This window comes from Neofelis nebulosa, chromosome 6, assembly GCF_028018385.1.
Source record: "Neofelis nebulosa isolate mNeoNeb1 chromosome 6, mNeoNeb1.pri, whole genome shotgun sequence".
Classification (NCBI taxonomy): Eukaryota; Metazoa; Chordata; class Mammalia; order Carnivora; family Felidae; genus Neofelis; species Neofelis nebulosa.
The window spans coordinates 140646242-140662864 of NC_080787.1; the positions used below are offsets into that span (position 1 = coordinate 140646242).

The 16623-nt window shown below is 44.3% G+C and overlaps 2 protein-coding genes across 6 annotated transcripts in view; one reads left to right on the forward strand and one right to left on the reverse strand.

Moving 5' to 3' along the window:
• Positions 1 to 4567, forward strand: part of ESR1 (estrogen receptor 1) — a 427462-nt gene extending 422895 nt beyond the window's left edge. For all 4 annotated transcript variants that reach the window (XM_058735672.1, XM_058735671.1, XM_058735670.1 and 1 more), the window contains exon 9: positions 43 to 4567. In XM_058735672.1, coding sequence (XP_058591655.1) covers positions 43 to 277 — 235 coding nt within the window. In that variant the 3' untranslated portion in view covers positions 278 to 4567. The remainder of the gene's footprint in view (positions 1 to 42) is intronic.
• Positions 4568 to 9958: 5391 nt separating this feature from the next.
• SYNE1 (spectrin repeat containing nuclear envelope protein 1) overlaps positions 9959 to 16623 on the reverse strand; it is a 490159-nt gene continuing 483494 nt past the window's right edge. Inside the window, exon 146 of one of the 2 annotated variants that reach the window (XM_058735689.1) lies at positions 9959 to 16022. In XM_058735689.1, coding sequence (XP_058591672.1) covers positions 15846 to 16022 — 177 coding nt within the window. In that variant the 3' untranslated portion in view covers positions 9959 to 15845. The remainder of the gene's footprint in view (positions 16023 to 16623) is intronic. The other variant, XM_058735694.1, reaches the window with a different exon arrangement.

Sequence of the window (16623 nt, forward strand, 5' to 3'; positions counted from 1 at the left end):
CGACACTCTAAAGCGGTCCCCTTTGTGTCTTCCCACCTGCAGTAACAAAGGCATGGAGCACCTGTACAACATGAAGTGCAAAAACGTAGTGCCTCTCTACGACCTGCTGTTGGAGATGCTGGACGCCCACCGCCTGCACGCCCCAGCCAACCGGGGGGGCGCACCCATGGAGGAGATGAACCAGAGCCAGCTGGCCACCACGGGCTCAACTTCAGCACATTCCTTGCAAGCATATTACATCACCGAGGAGGCAGGGGCTTTCCCCACCACAGTCTGAGAGCTCCCAGGCTCCCCCAAGGTCCTGAGAATCCCTGCAGCATGTTACCCACGTCATGCATCACGATAGCAGAGTTCTACGCGCACTCCGGCATGCATCCGCCATCGTGGCTTCCTAATATGAGTGGCCATCGTCTGCTTGCTCAGTTCTTAGTGGCACGCCTTCTTTTGGGAGCAGCCAAAGGGATTCCAGGGCTAAATTCTTTGTAATGGCTCTCTCTGCCCCCTTTGCTACATTGCTAAGCATGAGGATTCTGTAACTTTTCATGACTGAACTCAGTCTATGAGCTGGGACTCAGGTGACTGTGCATTTAAGCTACTCGTTGAGACCCAGGCCTGGAGAGTGGACATTTCATCTCTGTGAAGCGTTCACTGGCTCTAAGAAAAAGCCACAGGAAAGGCGTGGCAGTGGCTCCTTTAATTGCTGACTTGGAGAAAGCTAGGTCAAGGGTTCATTATGGCATCATCTTGTATTCCTATAGTAACGGATCGTTTTATTAAAGTAATACCTTAAAGCTTTTGCTCTGTTGCATGGCTGTAGGCAGAATGTTCAGTGATTGTCTATTCATTTGCCCTATAGGAATACAAGATGCCCACAGAGAAGGAAGGTCCCCTAACTGTCAAAACTTTGTCAACTTAATACACTGCACCTTCAGATTTGCTGAATGCTCCTCCACTGGTTTTTGAGGACACTATGTACACACAGGTCATGGGTTCCAGTTAATTCTCGCTTCCCATGGACCCATCAACAGCAAGTTGATCCCAATTAAGTCACCTCTACATATACCAGTTTCCCTTTGAGGGATAAATTCTTGTGTTTTGTTTGTTTTGTTTTGTTGTTTTGTTTTGTTTTGTTTTCATTTGATGAGAGAAAGCCCTCTCCCCTCAGGACTTGCAGTAAATCCGCTTCAGGACCTGTTCTGGTGTGGTCTCACACTTGCCAGCAGAGGGCGCTCTACTCGGATCTCCCTGGTGTGTGACTTCACACGGAAGGTGAATTAGTCGCTTGTAGTGCCCAGCATATGGCCAAGAACGGTTCAAAAGAGTGGACACCCTGGTGACACTTTTAGCCCTGGGGAGCTGGGGTAAATAGTAAATGTGCATGATTATTGTAAGTCTTGGAGAACAGGAGGGCAGAAACCAGATAAACCTGAGAGGCTCATGGTGGACGTGCACAGGCCACAGGTACCCCCGAGAGCCCCTGGCAGGCCCCATGTGCACTGTGGGGCTGCCCTGGGATCCGTGGGAAGCCCTTCTGTCCTTGCCACCCTGGCTGGCAGCAGCAGCAGTAGAAAGCCACATTCCTGAGGTTTTCCCAGCACACTTTGGGGTGACGGGGCCAGAGGGCCGGGATCAGAGACACCCTACTGGGGTTGCCGGGGACCTGGTCAGCCTACGTGTGTTCTTGGTTGTCTAGAGCTCATCCAACAACCAGGGTTTGGCCTTGGGGAAAAAACTTCCCCCAAAGCTCATTTCATCCAACTTCATAAGCCAAGCAAGCGTGTCTAAAGTTGGGCCATAGGAGTCCGTTGACCTATAGGCTAAACCAGAAAGGCTCGCTGGGGCCACAGGGCAGTCTTCCCCAGGCCTTTGCATCTCCAGAGCCAACTATGGGTCATCTCTTCTTCTCAGCCAAAAAGTAAGTCTGGTTTCCTCCAGTGACTTCAGTTTCTATGATTTGAACCCCATTGAGAGGTGATGTGTTAGCCAACAACACAGCCAAGCTTCGAGGGCATCTCTTGGGACGCCTGTTTCAAAAGGTGGATTTCATTCATTTTTGATTACTTAGTAAGCGATCACCAAAGGACTGGGAACCTGGGAGGGCCAAAAAAAAAAAAAAAAAAGTTAAGTTTTTTTTCATTTTATGTGCATCTGAATTTAGGGGCAATTTTGTGTATCTGCAGTAAGGATATGTTTAGAACATAATTCTTTTGTTTTTGTTTAAGAAGCACCTTATGTAGTATAATATATTTTGTTTTTGAAATTGCAATGCTTGTTTATCAGACAATTGAATGTAGTAATTCCGTTCTGGATTTAATTTGACTGGGTTAACATGCAAAACCCACGAAAAATATTTAGGTTTTTTTGTAGAGCTACCTTGTCATGTATGCGGTCGTTGATGCCTAAGGCCTGGTGATTATTCATTTAAATGAAGATCATATTTCATATCAACTTTTGTATCCACAGTAGACAAAATAGCACTAATCCAGATGCCTATTGTTGGATATTGAATGATAGACAATCTTATGTAGCAGAGATTTTGCCTGCAAAGGAAAATTATTCAGGGCAGCTAATTTTGCTTTACCAAAATATCAGTAGTAATATTTTTGGACAGTACCTATGGGTCAGTGGGTTCTTTTTAATGTTTATACTTAGATTTTCTTTTAAAAAAATAAAAACAGACAAAAAAATTCTAGTACTATAGATGATGTAATACCAGCTAAATCCAAACAATAATAAAGTGGAGGGTTTTACATTATTCATCTAATGTGTTTGTATTCATGTTAAGATACTACTACATTTGAAATGGGCAGAGAACACCAGATGGTTGGAGTGTTAGCCCAGGAATCTCAAATAATTTTAGAAATCTCTTCTCATTCTTATTTGAAGTGCCACTAATGGACAGCTGACACTTTGCAGCTGATACTGCTGTTGGGGGTAGGGAACATGTTGTCTTCCCCACCCCCTCCACACTCGGAGGCAATTTAAGTTTTGAAAGACATGATCAACCTGGGGTTAGGGTAGGGTGGGGAACTAGGGTCAGGAATTTGGAGAGTGGAAAATACAGTAATAAAAGCCTTGAAAGTATTTTGAGGCAGATCGATACTGGCACCTGGGGTATGCACCAGGGTTCTGTATTCCACTAGTGTCCTGTAAACTACAAATGACAGCCATTTCTAAAATGGCAGCTGGAATTCTATGGAAGAAGAAGCGTCATCCACGGTCTAAGGTCTAAGTCTAAGGAACTGCTAGCGGTCTATGGTTCTTTTGGCCATTGCCAAGCTCCAGGCTTGCAGTTTACTATGGTAATGATTCCGTAATGCTGTCATGCAACAGAGAGGCTAGTTCATCCAAAGAGAAGACCCTACGTAGGTCGCAAAATCCAGTCCCTAAGGAAGTTCAGTCATTGGTTAGATTTTCCTATTAATCTTGCAAGGCCGTCTAACCATGCCATATCCCATGCTTTCTGGGGGCTGAACAAATAAGGGACTTACCGATAATTTACTCTTGATCACATTAAGGTGTTCTCGCATGAAAATCTTATACATTGAAATGGCCACTGATTTAGGCCATCAGTTTAGAAACCAATTCCAAATCCCTTCCTATTCATACTTTCCTACTCTGAGATGGCCTGTGGATGCCGGGAATCGTCACTAGGACCGTAGTAATGTCTAATATTCACAGGCAAATCTGCTTTGGGAAACTAGTTATTTGGAAGGCAAATAGAGTTGTATAGTAGTTTATGAGGCAACCATGATTCTTTTCAGTACAAGGCTTGGGAGGATGATCCAGATTACACTGCACTCTTCCCAGGTGAACTCCCTGAAAACTTACTCTCAACTGGAGCAAATGAATTAAACTGTGGTTGGTCCCAAATATTCATCTTTTCATTAGTGTGATTCCTCTAACTGCATTTCCTTTTCATCTGGATTAAAGTGAGTGTGGCCTCTTTCTAAGTCGTTTAAAATTGTTTTCTAAGTAATCGCTGCCTCTGTTATGGCACTTCAATTTTGCACTGTCTTTCAGAGACTGAAGAAAAATTTCTATTCTTTTTTTTTTTTTTGCATCCAAATGTGCCTGAACTTTTTAAATATGTAAATGCTGCCATGTTCCATATCCATCTTCAGTGTCTTTGTACAGAGCTGTGTACCCTGGAAACAACATTCAGCCCCATGAGCAGGTGCCTGAGATGTGGACCCCTTTGCATTTACAGAGAGGTCATTGGTCATAGAGACTTGAATTCATAAGTGACATTATGCCAGTTTATGTTCTCTCACAGCTTATAAACAATGCTTTTTGTACACAACATATTCTTCAATGTAGAGCTCTTGTTTTATGGGAAAAGGCTGAAATGCCAAATTGTGTCTCACGGTTTAATATGCCTTTTCGCTGATGCATACTATTATCGATGTGATTCTGTTTTGTTGCAGCTTTGCTTTGTTTAATGAAACACAATTGTAAACCTCTTTTGCACCTTTAAAAAGTAAGGAGTCCAGTGGGATGCTCAAGCACCTGTAAACAATTTTCTCAATCTGTTTGATGTTCAAATAAAAAATTAAACAAATGACAACAGGCTTGTTTTATGTAAACTCCCTTCTTGCTAACGGCTCACCACCGACTGCCTCAAATCAAGGTGATGGAATGCATCTGAAGAACACAGTGACTCTTAAAGATCAGTCTGATGCCAGGATCCCTCTCGCCAGGCCTAGGAGGAGGTGTGTGGACACTGGAGGCAGGCAGACTGGCCTCACTGCTTGGGTCCACCACATATGAGGTTTATGATCATTGGCAATGAGTTTTTCAGAGCCTCCGCTTCCTCATCAACAAAACGTGACAGTGACACCTAATTCACAGGGTAGTTGGGAGGATTCTATGAGGTGCTTCTTAAAATACTGGTTGTTTTCTAATAGCTAACCCTATCACATCCCCTGTGAGGGGGAAGAAAGAATCTTGAGAGTGGTTACTTGTGAATGAAAGAGTGAGTGTGAATGAACAATCTGAAACTTACATAATTTGCTCACACCCCTCTCCCCATCATGACGGTAAGACAGGAATGACCAGTGCATCCCCACCCCATCCCACTTCTGGTTTCCATTTTAGGACTCCCCTCCTTTTTTAGAGCTACCTGCAGGCTCCTTTTTTTTCCCTTTTCTCTGTAATTTAATGGATGAGGTGGGGGGAAATAGTGTGACTTACTAAGGGGCAACATGATACAATAGTACAGCCTCTACAGCTAGGCTACTCAGTTGGAAGATTCATTCTCCCATTTATTGTGTGACCTGGTGCCAAGTAATTGCACAGTGCCTCAGTTTCTTCTCCTGTAAAGAGAGAGAAAGAACAGTGTCACCTGCCTTGAAGTGTGGCTGTGAAGACCAGATGGGGTAACTCATGGAAAGCACTTAAGCACAGTGGCTGGCACAGCTTCTCCCTCCCCTGAGGCCTCTCCTCCCACATGTCTGCACTCACTTCTTCATTAGAGGGACTTTACGTTTTTCACATCGTTGAGTCTTTTTGATACTCAAGAAGCTCTTTTGTATTCTAGTTCTATCATCCCTGGGCAAGTTATTTGAACCCAATTCTCTTTGTTTCCTCATGTCTAAAATGGACGGCTCAGGAAACAACAGATGTTGGTGAGTATATGGAGAAACCGGAACCCTCTTGCACTGTTGGTGGGAATGCAAACTGGTGCAGCCGCTCTGGAAAACAGTGTGGAGGTTCCTCAAAAAATTAAAAATAGAGCTACCCTATGACCCAGCAATAGCACCGCTAGGAATTTATCCAAAGGATACAGGAGTGCTGATTCACAGGGGCACATGTACCCCAAAGTTTCTATCAGTGCTATCGGCAATAGCAAAATTATGAAAAGAAGCCAAATGCCCCTCAACTGATGAATGGATAAAGAAGATGTGGTTTATAAATACAATGGAATACTACTTGGCAATGAGAAAGACTGAAATCTTGCCGTTTGCAACAACATGGATGGAACTGGAGGGTATTATGCTAAGTGAAATAAATCAGAGAAAGGTACCACATGTTTTCACTATATGTGGAATTTGAGAAACTAAACAGAAGACCATGGGGGAGGGGAAGGGGAAAAAGTAGTTTCAAACACAGAGGGAGGTAAACCATGAGAGACTCTTAAATACAGAGAACAAACTGAGGATTGATGGGGGGGGGGTGGTGAGGGAGAAGGGAAGATGGGTGATGGGCACCGAGGAGGGCACTGGTTGGCATGAGTACTGGGTGTTGTATGTAAGTGATGAATCATGGGAATCTACTCCTGAAACCAAGAGCACACTGTATACACTCTATGCCAGCCAACTTGACAATACATTATATTTTTTAAAATAATACTAAAATAATAAATAGATAAATAAGATGGAAATAATAATACTCACCCTATAGTGCTATCATGAAGATTAAAAGCGAGAAATATCTAAAGTGCCTCCTACATGAACTACAGGTAGTAAGTTGTTGTAGGTATTGGCTAGCACTATTGTTTTGTTACTGTGAGCATTTAGATTTAATGGAATCTGACAGGTTTGGATTGACATTTGCCATTTTGTTATTGTTTTGTACATGTCTCATGTCTCTTTCATTCCTGTGTTCCTCCTTACTGGCCCCTCCTTTTTTGTTGTTGTTTAAATAAATATCTTTAGGGTACCAGTCTAGATTTTTGGTTATTTTTTTTTTTACTATTTTTAAATTTTCTTAGCGATTGCTCTTCCAGTGTGCATCCTAATCTGTCACAGTCTTTTCAGATTCATACTAACATAAATCTGATAAAATAACATATCTTTGCTCCAATATAGCTCTGTTCTTTCCCTTATGCTTTATAGTATTATTGTCATATGTGTCCTATCTATATGTGGCATAAACCCAACAATAAAATGTTATATTTGTTGGCTTATACAACTTAAATACAAGAAGTGGGAAAACAATATACTTACAGACTTTTTTTTATATCAATCTATATATTTACCATTTTCGATGCTCTTCATTTCTTCCTGTGGATTTGAGTTACTGTCTGGTGTCGTTTTCCTTCAGCCTGAAGGAATTCCTACAGTGTTTCTTGCAGGGCAAGTCTACCAGTCGTGAATGCTCTTTGTTCATCTTGTTACGTATTTATTTCACCTTCATTTTTGAAGGGTGATTTTTCTGAATACAGAATTCTTCGTTGACAGTTTTGTTCTGAGCACTTTGAAGGTATCACCCTACTCCTGGCTTCTACTCTTTCAATCCTTCTGATTCTCACCAGTATCTGATGAGTCACCTTTTCCTTGGTGCTTTCAAGATTTCTCCTTGGGGCGCCTGGGTGGCTCAGTCGGTTAAGCGTCCGACTCTTGGTTTCAGCTCAGGTCACAATCTTGCAATTTGCGAGATTGAGCCCTATGTCAGGCTCCTCGCTGACACCTTGGAGCTTGCTTGCGATTACCTCTCTCCCCCTCTCTCTGCCCCGCCCCCACTCATGCTCACGCTCTCTCTAAAAAAGAAATAAACATTTTTTTTAAGAAGCTAGCTTTATGGGGAGCCTGGGTGTCTCAGTCACTTAAGAACTGACTTAGCTCAGGTCATGGTCACACGGTTTGTGGGTTTGAGCCCCGCATTGGGGTTGGGCTCTGTGCTGACAGCTCAGATCCTGGAGCCTGCTTTGGATTCTGTGTCTCCTGCTCTCTGCCCTTCCCCCATTTGCGCTCTCTCTCAAAATAAACATTAAAAAAATTTAAAAAACAAGAAAAAAAATAAAAAAGCTAGTTTTATGTTCACATTCATGGTTGCTTTAAATTGCAATATTTATAGCTACCACCGAAAGAGTAGTGGTAAGTCCAGGGGAGAGATGTTTGTTCAAGATAGACACTTTTTACAAATTTTTTTCCAGGTAACCTTTACAGCTGTGAGATGAGGGTAGATATATTAGGGTCCTTACTTTGCAGGAGAGGAAACGAAGGATCGACAGAGTTAAGTGAGGCTCCCAGAATCAGAAACCTCCTGAATGGTGGCCACTTGATCAGTTCTCCCGACTGGAAAAAAGATGCCCACTTCAAAAACTGGGGCTTGCGCTTCTTGGGGGTTACAGCCACGTAGTACGTAGGACATTTCAATCAAAACCAGATAAAAGTGCTAATTTTGTATTTAAACAAGTTCGACATTTTAGAGGTAGAAAAATTCACATGAACGTTTAAGGCAGAATGTGACTCTTTAAAGAAATGTGGCATTTCGGACAGAAAGCCTGACGCTATGTCCGAGTTCTGAAAAAAACTGTGTCCCCCTCTCTCTCTGGCGGGTGCCCCTTGGCTAGGAAAGCTTGAGAAGCGCTTCTTTTGCTAGCATCCCTGGCACTCAGGGCCAGGCCTTTGGTTTCTGAGGTTGTCCCAGGCACCCTCCCTGCCCCCGGTTTCTGCCAGGAGCGGCAGGTGAGCTGCGGAGTGATTTTCCTCTGTACCTTTGGCACCACAAGGAGCTCTATTTCCAGCTGATGACCCGACACCTTGAAGTCTGAGGCAGTGGCACCCTAGTAGCAACGGCGCCTTCAGAGGCAACTGTCCCCGGGCTGGGCTCACTCCCTTTGGCCTAAGACCAGCTCCTCTCTCATGGCCCAGGAGCGAGGCCATAGCGCACAGCCAAGGCCTCCGGGGTGTGTGCAGAACTGACAAAATGGAAGCTTTCATCCTAACTAGACGAAAGTAAAAGGGAAAAACACAAACAGAAGCAAGGAAGCATTCAGGGAAACATTTTCAGGAGTGATTTTGAAATGGCAGGAAAAGCTCAGTGGCCCGGCCAGCTAGGAGCAGAGGAAAGGGCTCCAAAGTGGCCAATTCGGGACACCGCCAAGAGCTACTCAGAAGGCACGAGATAGTGCTCTGGGTGACTTTCCAGACTCTGTGTACTGCTGGGCTTTCTACAGCACTCAACATGTCATCAGATGCCTTTCTCGTGGGGAAATCAATAATTGTGGGAAAGGCCAATGAAAGGTTTGTGAGCTGGTAAACATTTTTATGGGCTGATTGAATTCTTGAGGTTCGCCCCAGGCTCAACAGAGGTTAAGCTGTAAAGATTCTTGAGTTTTTCCACATTTACAAGCAGAAAGAACATGTGTGAATACCCAGGGCCCGGGTCACAGGCTGGAGGGGAGGCAGGAAAAAGAAGAAGGTGCGGTCACAGCAGGGAATCCTGTGACTATCAACGGGAACTGATGCGTGTGTCACCCCAGGCCCCCGAGGACGCCAGGCGCAGCTGGGTTTCTGGGGCTCCACTGCACGCACGAGCACATCCTTCAAAAGGAAGGGAAGGGCCAAAGGTGCCGAAATGAACTGATACCTGCTTCACTAAGAGTGGAGTACAAATCAGAGCAAGTGACCCATTCGCTTATGTTTGAATGTATTATTAAATGTTTAAAAACACCCCTTAACTATCCTTACGATCAAATCCATTCTTGAATGCAAAGGAAAAAAAAAATGCATGTAAGGAAAAGCATGAGTAGATTTATGAGAAAAAAACAGGAGGTTTGGATGGAGAAACTTGTTTTCATCACTTGGCCATGTTGGTACCGACTGCTTCTAGCTGAGGATCACGGGAGCCCGGGTCCAGGAAGTACAAAGACCTGAATATCAAAACAACAGAACCCCAGGTGGCTCCAGGTTTTTTACTACGGGAAGAAGCTGCTAAGTTTGAACTGTGTTTAAAAAAATAATCGGGGCGGAGGGGGGTGGGCGCCGGGGTGGCTCAGTCGGTTAGGTGTCCGGCTTCGGCTCAGGTCATGATCTCATGGTTTGTGAGTTCGAGCCCCGTGTCGGGTTCTGTGCTCAGAGCCTGGAGCCTGCTTCGGATTCTACCTCTCTCTCTCTCTCTCTCTGCCCCTCCCCTGCTCACACTCTGTGTCTGTCTCTCAATAACAAACGATAAAAAAAAAAAAAACAAAAAAAACCAAAAAAAAACATAATGGAAAGACAACATCAAAGAGTTAAGGCAATATGGAGATTTTTTATTTAATTTCTATGCTTGCACAGAGGCAGAAAGATAGAACAGGTGCCCTCTCAAATTTCCTGTGTTCCATTTCCAGTCAAATATCCTTTAGGATATTTTAGGTTCATCACCTGCCAAACGATGTCACCATCCTGGTCCCAACCCTCCCTTTCCTGCTGAGCTCCGGAAGCCCCTTGTGCGCTCTCTCTGCCAGTGGGACGTCCCCGGCCCTGAGAAAGTCACTCTGTACAGGGGCCAGAACACTTGCCCTCCCGACATCAGCACTCAGGGAAGAATGACCACTGACCTGGCAGGTGCTCCGACTAGGACATGAACAACACGATCCCGGAAAGCCTAGAAAATTTGTGGAAACTTCTGTGCCTCTTACCCAGGAGAGGAGATGCCATTTCCATCCCAAAGACGACATTACGGCCCTGGCCCCACCCCACCCCCAACAAAATCCAACAAAAACAATTGGGGGTAAAAAGAATTCTTCAGGGAAGCCACAAAAGTGTTTTCAAGGGAGGAACCCCAAATGGCAGCCAGATTGGGGTATGAGAGGGTTGATCTAGTGTGGAGCCACCCCAGTGGGGATGTCATTCTGAGAAGTCCTAGCAAGACGAGGCAGTCCCAACGGCCCCAGGGTCATGCTGAGGGCAGCAATTCCACCAGCGGTGTTGGTCTTAGGCCACTCTGTCTTGTGGGCCATCAAACTTTTTCTCTAAAGGGCCAGAGAGTATGCACCTCGCTTAATGTGGCCTGTAAACATTTTTTGCCCGTTTTGTTTTACAACCCTTTAAAAATACGAAACCCATTCTTACGTCAAAGGCCTGCAAACATAAGCCACAGGCTGCAGTTTGCTGACCTTCGTCTTATTCTGTACTTTGTGACCTTTGTCAGGCATATTAGGCCTCAAGTCCCCTCCTCCCCACCCAGCTAAGAAGACAGCAAGAGTCCGGGGAGGTGATTCCTGAGGGAATCCCACCTGGAAAGGGCAGCGGGAGGACCTGGAAACGCACACATCAGGAGAGGGACCTCTATTCCCTCTGACTCATTCCAGAGCTTCTGATAGGGCTTTCAAAATTCTATGAGCCTTTTTCCTCCCAGAAAAGCTTAAAAACAAGAGGGAGAAGATCTGCAAACCCTTCCCCATCGCTATTTCTGAAATCAACTAGAAACTAGAGGAAACAATCATCAACTGGGCAGCATTACTGTCCCTCAGTACTTGCCATGCACCAGACAGCACGCACAGAACACGCTTCTGCAGCAGAGACTATTATTATGCCTCAGGAGGAAACTGAAGCACAGAAAGGTTAAGTCACTTGCTCACGTTGCACAGCCAGGAAGTGGCCCAGCTACAGGGCTGAACACAGGTACTTTGCCTCCGGAGTCTCTGCTGTAGGTGGAGCTTCCTTAGTAAGACTTGGACAAAAAGGACTTTATAAACTTCCAGGTCCTTCGCTCCCCTGTCGTTCTGATCAGCAGACTCCGTGAAGGTGGTGGAGGAGAGGGGCTGAGCCCCACCCAAAGCCCGTCTTGAGGAGGCAGAATATTAAAGGAGGCTGTTGATGAGGAGGAGAAAGGAAAAAGTCCAGCAGGTGAATCAGTGGCGCCTGGGGCCTTCTGAGGGGCTGTCCCCGCCCCGCCCCCACCACCTCCGGGGATCAGGCCTGAGCTCACTTGCAAGCAGTGATTTCTGGAGGAGGTGACAGCTTAGGAAGCTGAGGTTTTTCGTGAACAAACGAGTCTCATTGGGTGGACATCTCTCTCAGGAAAGCTCTTCTCCAGGACTCACCCAGTACCCTGGTCAGGGAGCCTCCTTGTCTGAAAACGGGGGCTTGCCCACTTTTGCTCTTACATGCTGGAACTGGAACCAACAATAAATTCAGGATGACCACCCAGAGCGGGGTCAGCCATTCAGATGCCACTTTTAATAAGTGACCCCTCACCACCTATTTTGAGCATACCAAAATTGTTTTTTTCTTCAGTTAAAAAGAAAATCGAATGTCTCTCATGCAAGAACAGAAGTACCATTTTCTTTCATTTAAAAATTATCATTATTATTACAGTAATTAGGATCTCAAAAACAAATCATGCTCTTTGTCACGATTTAAATAATGTGTTTAAAATTATTTCTTCCCCTGATGATTCTATTCACAATGTTAAGCCTTGAATTTCATATGTCTTTCTAAATTTTTTCCTTGCCTTATGCAACTAATGGATTTTATTTCTATAAAAACGGGAGCGTATTATAGAAACTATTCCATATCTTTTAAAAAAAATTTAACATCTTCCTCAATATAGTCTCATTTAAAAAATAGTTGCATCATTGTAAACAGTAGGTATGCACTGTAATTATTCAACAAGCCCCATACTGACTTTTAGGCTGCTCAAAGCTAGTGATAAGAAGAGGCATCTCCTTTTGTTCCTTACAGGCATTGGGACAATTGTCTATTTATTTGGAAATTGACAAAGTAGTGTATTACATCACAGCAACTACAAAAAATGTCTCCAGATAGGTTATAAACTTACTAGAAGAAAACATAAGAAATTATTTTCATAATCTTGGAGGGGAAAAGGACTTAATATAGACTATTCAGGGGCACCTGGGTGGCTCGGTCGGTTAAGCGTCCGACTTCGGCTCAGGTCATGATCTCGCGGTCTGTGAGTTCGAGCCCCGCATCAGGCTCTGTGCTGACTGCTTGGAGCCTGGAGCCTGTTTCCGATTCTGTGTCTCCCTCTCTCTCTGCCCCTCCCCTGTTCATGCTCTGTCTCTCTCTGTCTCAAAAATAAATAAACGTTAGAAAAAGATTAAAAAAAATAAATATTAAAAACAGTTTAAAAATATATAGACTATCCAGATTCTATAAAGGAAAAAGAACCTGTCAGATTTGATGACGTAAAAATGAAAACTTTCTGTGTGACGAAAGGAGCTACATAAAATCAAGACAAATGATATACAGGGTTAATTTTTCTAATATACAAAGTGTTCCTCGGAAAACATACAAAAAAAAGTTAAGAAAAAAAAGAAAAATAGAGACTACAACAGACATATAAATAAAACACAGAGGTAATACAGATGGAAGTATCATATAAGTGGGTCGTAGAAATGCAGATTTTATTTATTCAAAAATTTAAAAAAAATATTTATTTTTGAGGGAGAGAGAGTGGAGGAAGGGCAGAGAGAGGGAGAGAGAATCCCAAGGAGGCTCCTGCACTGTCAGTGCAGAGCCCAACTCAGAGCTTGATCTCACAAACCGTGAGATAATGACCTGAGCTGAAATCAAGAAACAGATGCTTAACTGAGCCACCCAGGTACCCCAGAAATGTAAAATTTAAAAACACTGAGTACTATTGCCCTCAGTTGGGCAATATTTTAGAAAAATGATAACATCTTGTCCAGCCCTTCCAAACTTACCTAACACATGGGAATCACCAGAAAGCTTCAAACAAATACTGATCCTCAGAAGCCATGATTTAATCGCTTTAACGTGAGGCGTGGGGTCCTACATTTTTGTCAGTTCCCTGAGAGATACTCATGTGCAGAATTTGGACATGAATAACTTGGGAATAATTCCCATAATTTGGAAATCGTTGCTCTGGATTTAGGGGGACGGTTCTGAGGAAAGGGTTCTCTCCCTCACTGTGGGGGAAGATTGTAAATCACTACAGCTTTTCAGAAAATAATCTGGCAAATTGATTAAAATGTAGAATGTACATAACTTTCTGATTCAGTAATTATACCTAGAATAATGCACCCTAGGGAAAAGACAGCAGTGCTACACAAGGATTTGTGTGCAAATATACGCACGCATGCTTCCTGTGGCATTGACGGCAAAAACCTGGAAGGAAACAACCGTTAAAGGAAGATACTGAGATGTCCACTGAAGTGAGCACACATGTACTGATGTCTGTGGAATACTGTTAAAAATGCAAGTCACAGAATAATAAACCCAAAGCTAATTTGTAAAGACAGTATGTCTACACCATTTGAATAAAGAAATGAGAAAAGCAGAGAAAGGTAACATCAAGGGCGCCTGGGTGGCTCAGTCGGTTAAATGTCTGACTTCAGCTCAGATCATGATCTCACGGTTCATGAATTTGAGCCTCACATCGGGCTTTGCACTGATGGTGCAAAGCCTGCTTGGGATTCTCTTTCCTGCTCTCTCTCTCTGCCCCTCTCCGACTTGTGTTCTCTCCATCTCTCTCTAAGCGGATAAATAAACTTAAAAAAAAAAAAGTAACATCAGATTGGGAGATGAGTGAGAAGGAGATCAGAAAATGTTCATTTTTCTTTAGAAAACAAGAGGCGGGCACCTGGGTGGCTCAGTCAAGTAAGCCTCCGACTCTGACTTCAGCTCAGGTCATGATCTCATGGTTGTGGGACTAAGCCCTGCGTTGGCGGGACCCTCCTGCTTGGGGTTCTCTCTCTCCCTTTGCCCTTCTCCTGCTTGCTCCCACTTTCTCTTGGAAAAAAAAATTAATTAATTAAAAAAGAGAAAGAAATGGGGTTTGTCCTAAGATGTATTAAAACTTGTAACAAAGTATGTGACACACTATGCTGGTATAGTAATCGTATATTAAGAGTCATATTTATACTATTTATTTACCATATATCTATATTATATATATTACATTTATATATATTATTACATTTATAATTATTACATTTATATCTGGATTATATATTTATAGATATTTATAGATATCATATATACATGATCTTTGAAATCAGTTTTGCTATATACTGCTATAATTAAGACAGCAACGGAAAGATAGATCAATAGCATAGGATACAGTCCAGAACAAAACTCCAGATTTATATGGATACCTATCATTTGATGATGCAGCATCACACGTCTGTGAGGGAGGATGTGGAAATCAATCGCTTACGACACTTGCCACGTGGCCAGCGAGGGAGAGTTGACCGGTCCCAAGATGGAGAAATCTGGGGCAGATGGTGGCCTAGAGCCCGAAGTGGTGCCTTGCTAGCAAGTTCCCAGGCGGCACTGATGCTGTGGGTCCGAGCCGCACTTGGAGCCCACTGGCCTGGGCAGGCTGGTTTGTAGCGGAAGGCATCCCTGTAAATTCCACAGAGGGGTGTGGCGGGGACAGGAGGTAAGCCCTGTCGGGGTGACTGCTTGGAACTGTCCATGGTGTCGTCCGCTCGGCAGCTTTACCTTCTGAGCCCAGCGAATGCCTCAAGGATGTGCCCAGCAGTATTTGGACCTGGGTTTGGAAGGTGCACCTGTGAGGCCCTGAAACTACGATTCAGCAGGGAGACCCGTAGCATCGACGCAGTCAAGGTGTGGCATAGCCGACCAAGGACCTTCTTCTGATAATCGTGGTTTTCAAAGTCAGTTCCTGCTCCCGTATCAGGTCACAGGTTAAAAACAGGTTAAAAACAAAATTGCAAGGCTGACTTATTTTGTGGGGGCTTCATATTTTGGAAAGATGATGTCCACATCCCAACCGGCTTCCTCAGCTCCCCAGCTGAAATGTCCCTCGTTGTTCAGTGTGTGCCGTGGGGTCACGCATCCCGCCTTGTTTTTGTTAGAAATTCTCAACTGTCTGACTTCTCTAGCCTTCCAAGATGCTCCTTCCTCAACACAGCTCAAACGAATTCTTCCAGCGCCTGCCTTTGCCCAACATCCCGCTCGGGGCCAGCAAGTGCCTCCCACTCGCCCAGTTCTTCCACTTGCTCCTCTGAAGGAGGATTCTTCCCAAGTTTCAGGATCCCCTGTGGCATTCCCGGATGGATTCCTGGCAGATATTTTAAACTCCGGGCGAGAGGTGAGTGAGAAGCCAGGAACTGAAAAATAAAAGCCATTCCTTTTAAGTTTCATCGTCTCTGGATTAATTTAGGTCTGACAACCAGTCTAGTATCACAGCGTGTTATTAAATCTAAAATGTAAATGACCACTCCTGGTGAAACGCCCCTTCACATCGCCCGAACTTGGTGCTGCACGTGACGAAGTGGAAATGGCCTTCAGGCTCATACATCGCTGCACCTGTCTCTGTTTCCACAGACTAACATTCAGGCTCTTCAGAAACGCACCCCACTGTAACAGAAATCAGGTGACAAAGAAGTTAAAGGGAGAAGACATTTGTAGACAGAAAATTAAGACGGATCTAACAGACTTAATCTCCTTCTTCTCCCCTGAGACAGATATCATTTCTACCAGGTTCCCTTCTAGTCTCCTCATTTGCGCTCACCGCAAGTTTCAGGATATAACAGGTAGAGGAAAGTACAGGTTCTTCTGTGTGTCAAATGCACTGTAAGGGTTGCCTCAATGGGTAATTAAACAAGAAGTGACGGGGTCCTGGCTGAGACTGGCCTCCCGAGGTCGGAGGCAGGTCATACACCGTTGTGAACATTTGATAAACACCATGATATGAGGGGATGTTCCTCTGCCTGGAGTTTTGGAACGTATTCAGCACATGCTCTGAGACTCACTTTGCCACACAGTTCCCCAAGGACACATCTGGTGATGCTGGACTAGCGGGTGATGCTGGGGGTGGGGGCGGGGGCAGAGATCCCAATTATTAGGACTGGTCTTGGGCCCATCCACACCAGCTCCTGGAGACCCTGTGTTTCTGGCCGTGATCAGTTTTCATACATCAACTCGCCTCACCTTTTTTTTTGCTTTACGGTCTCTTCTG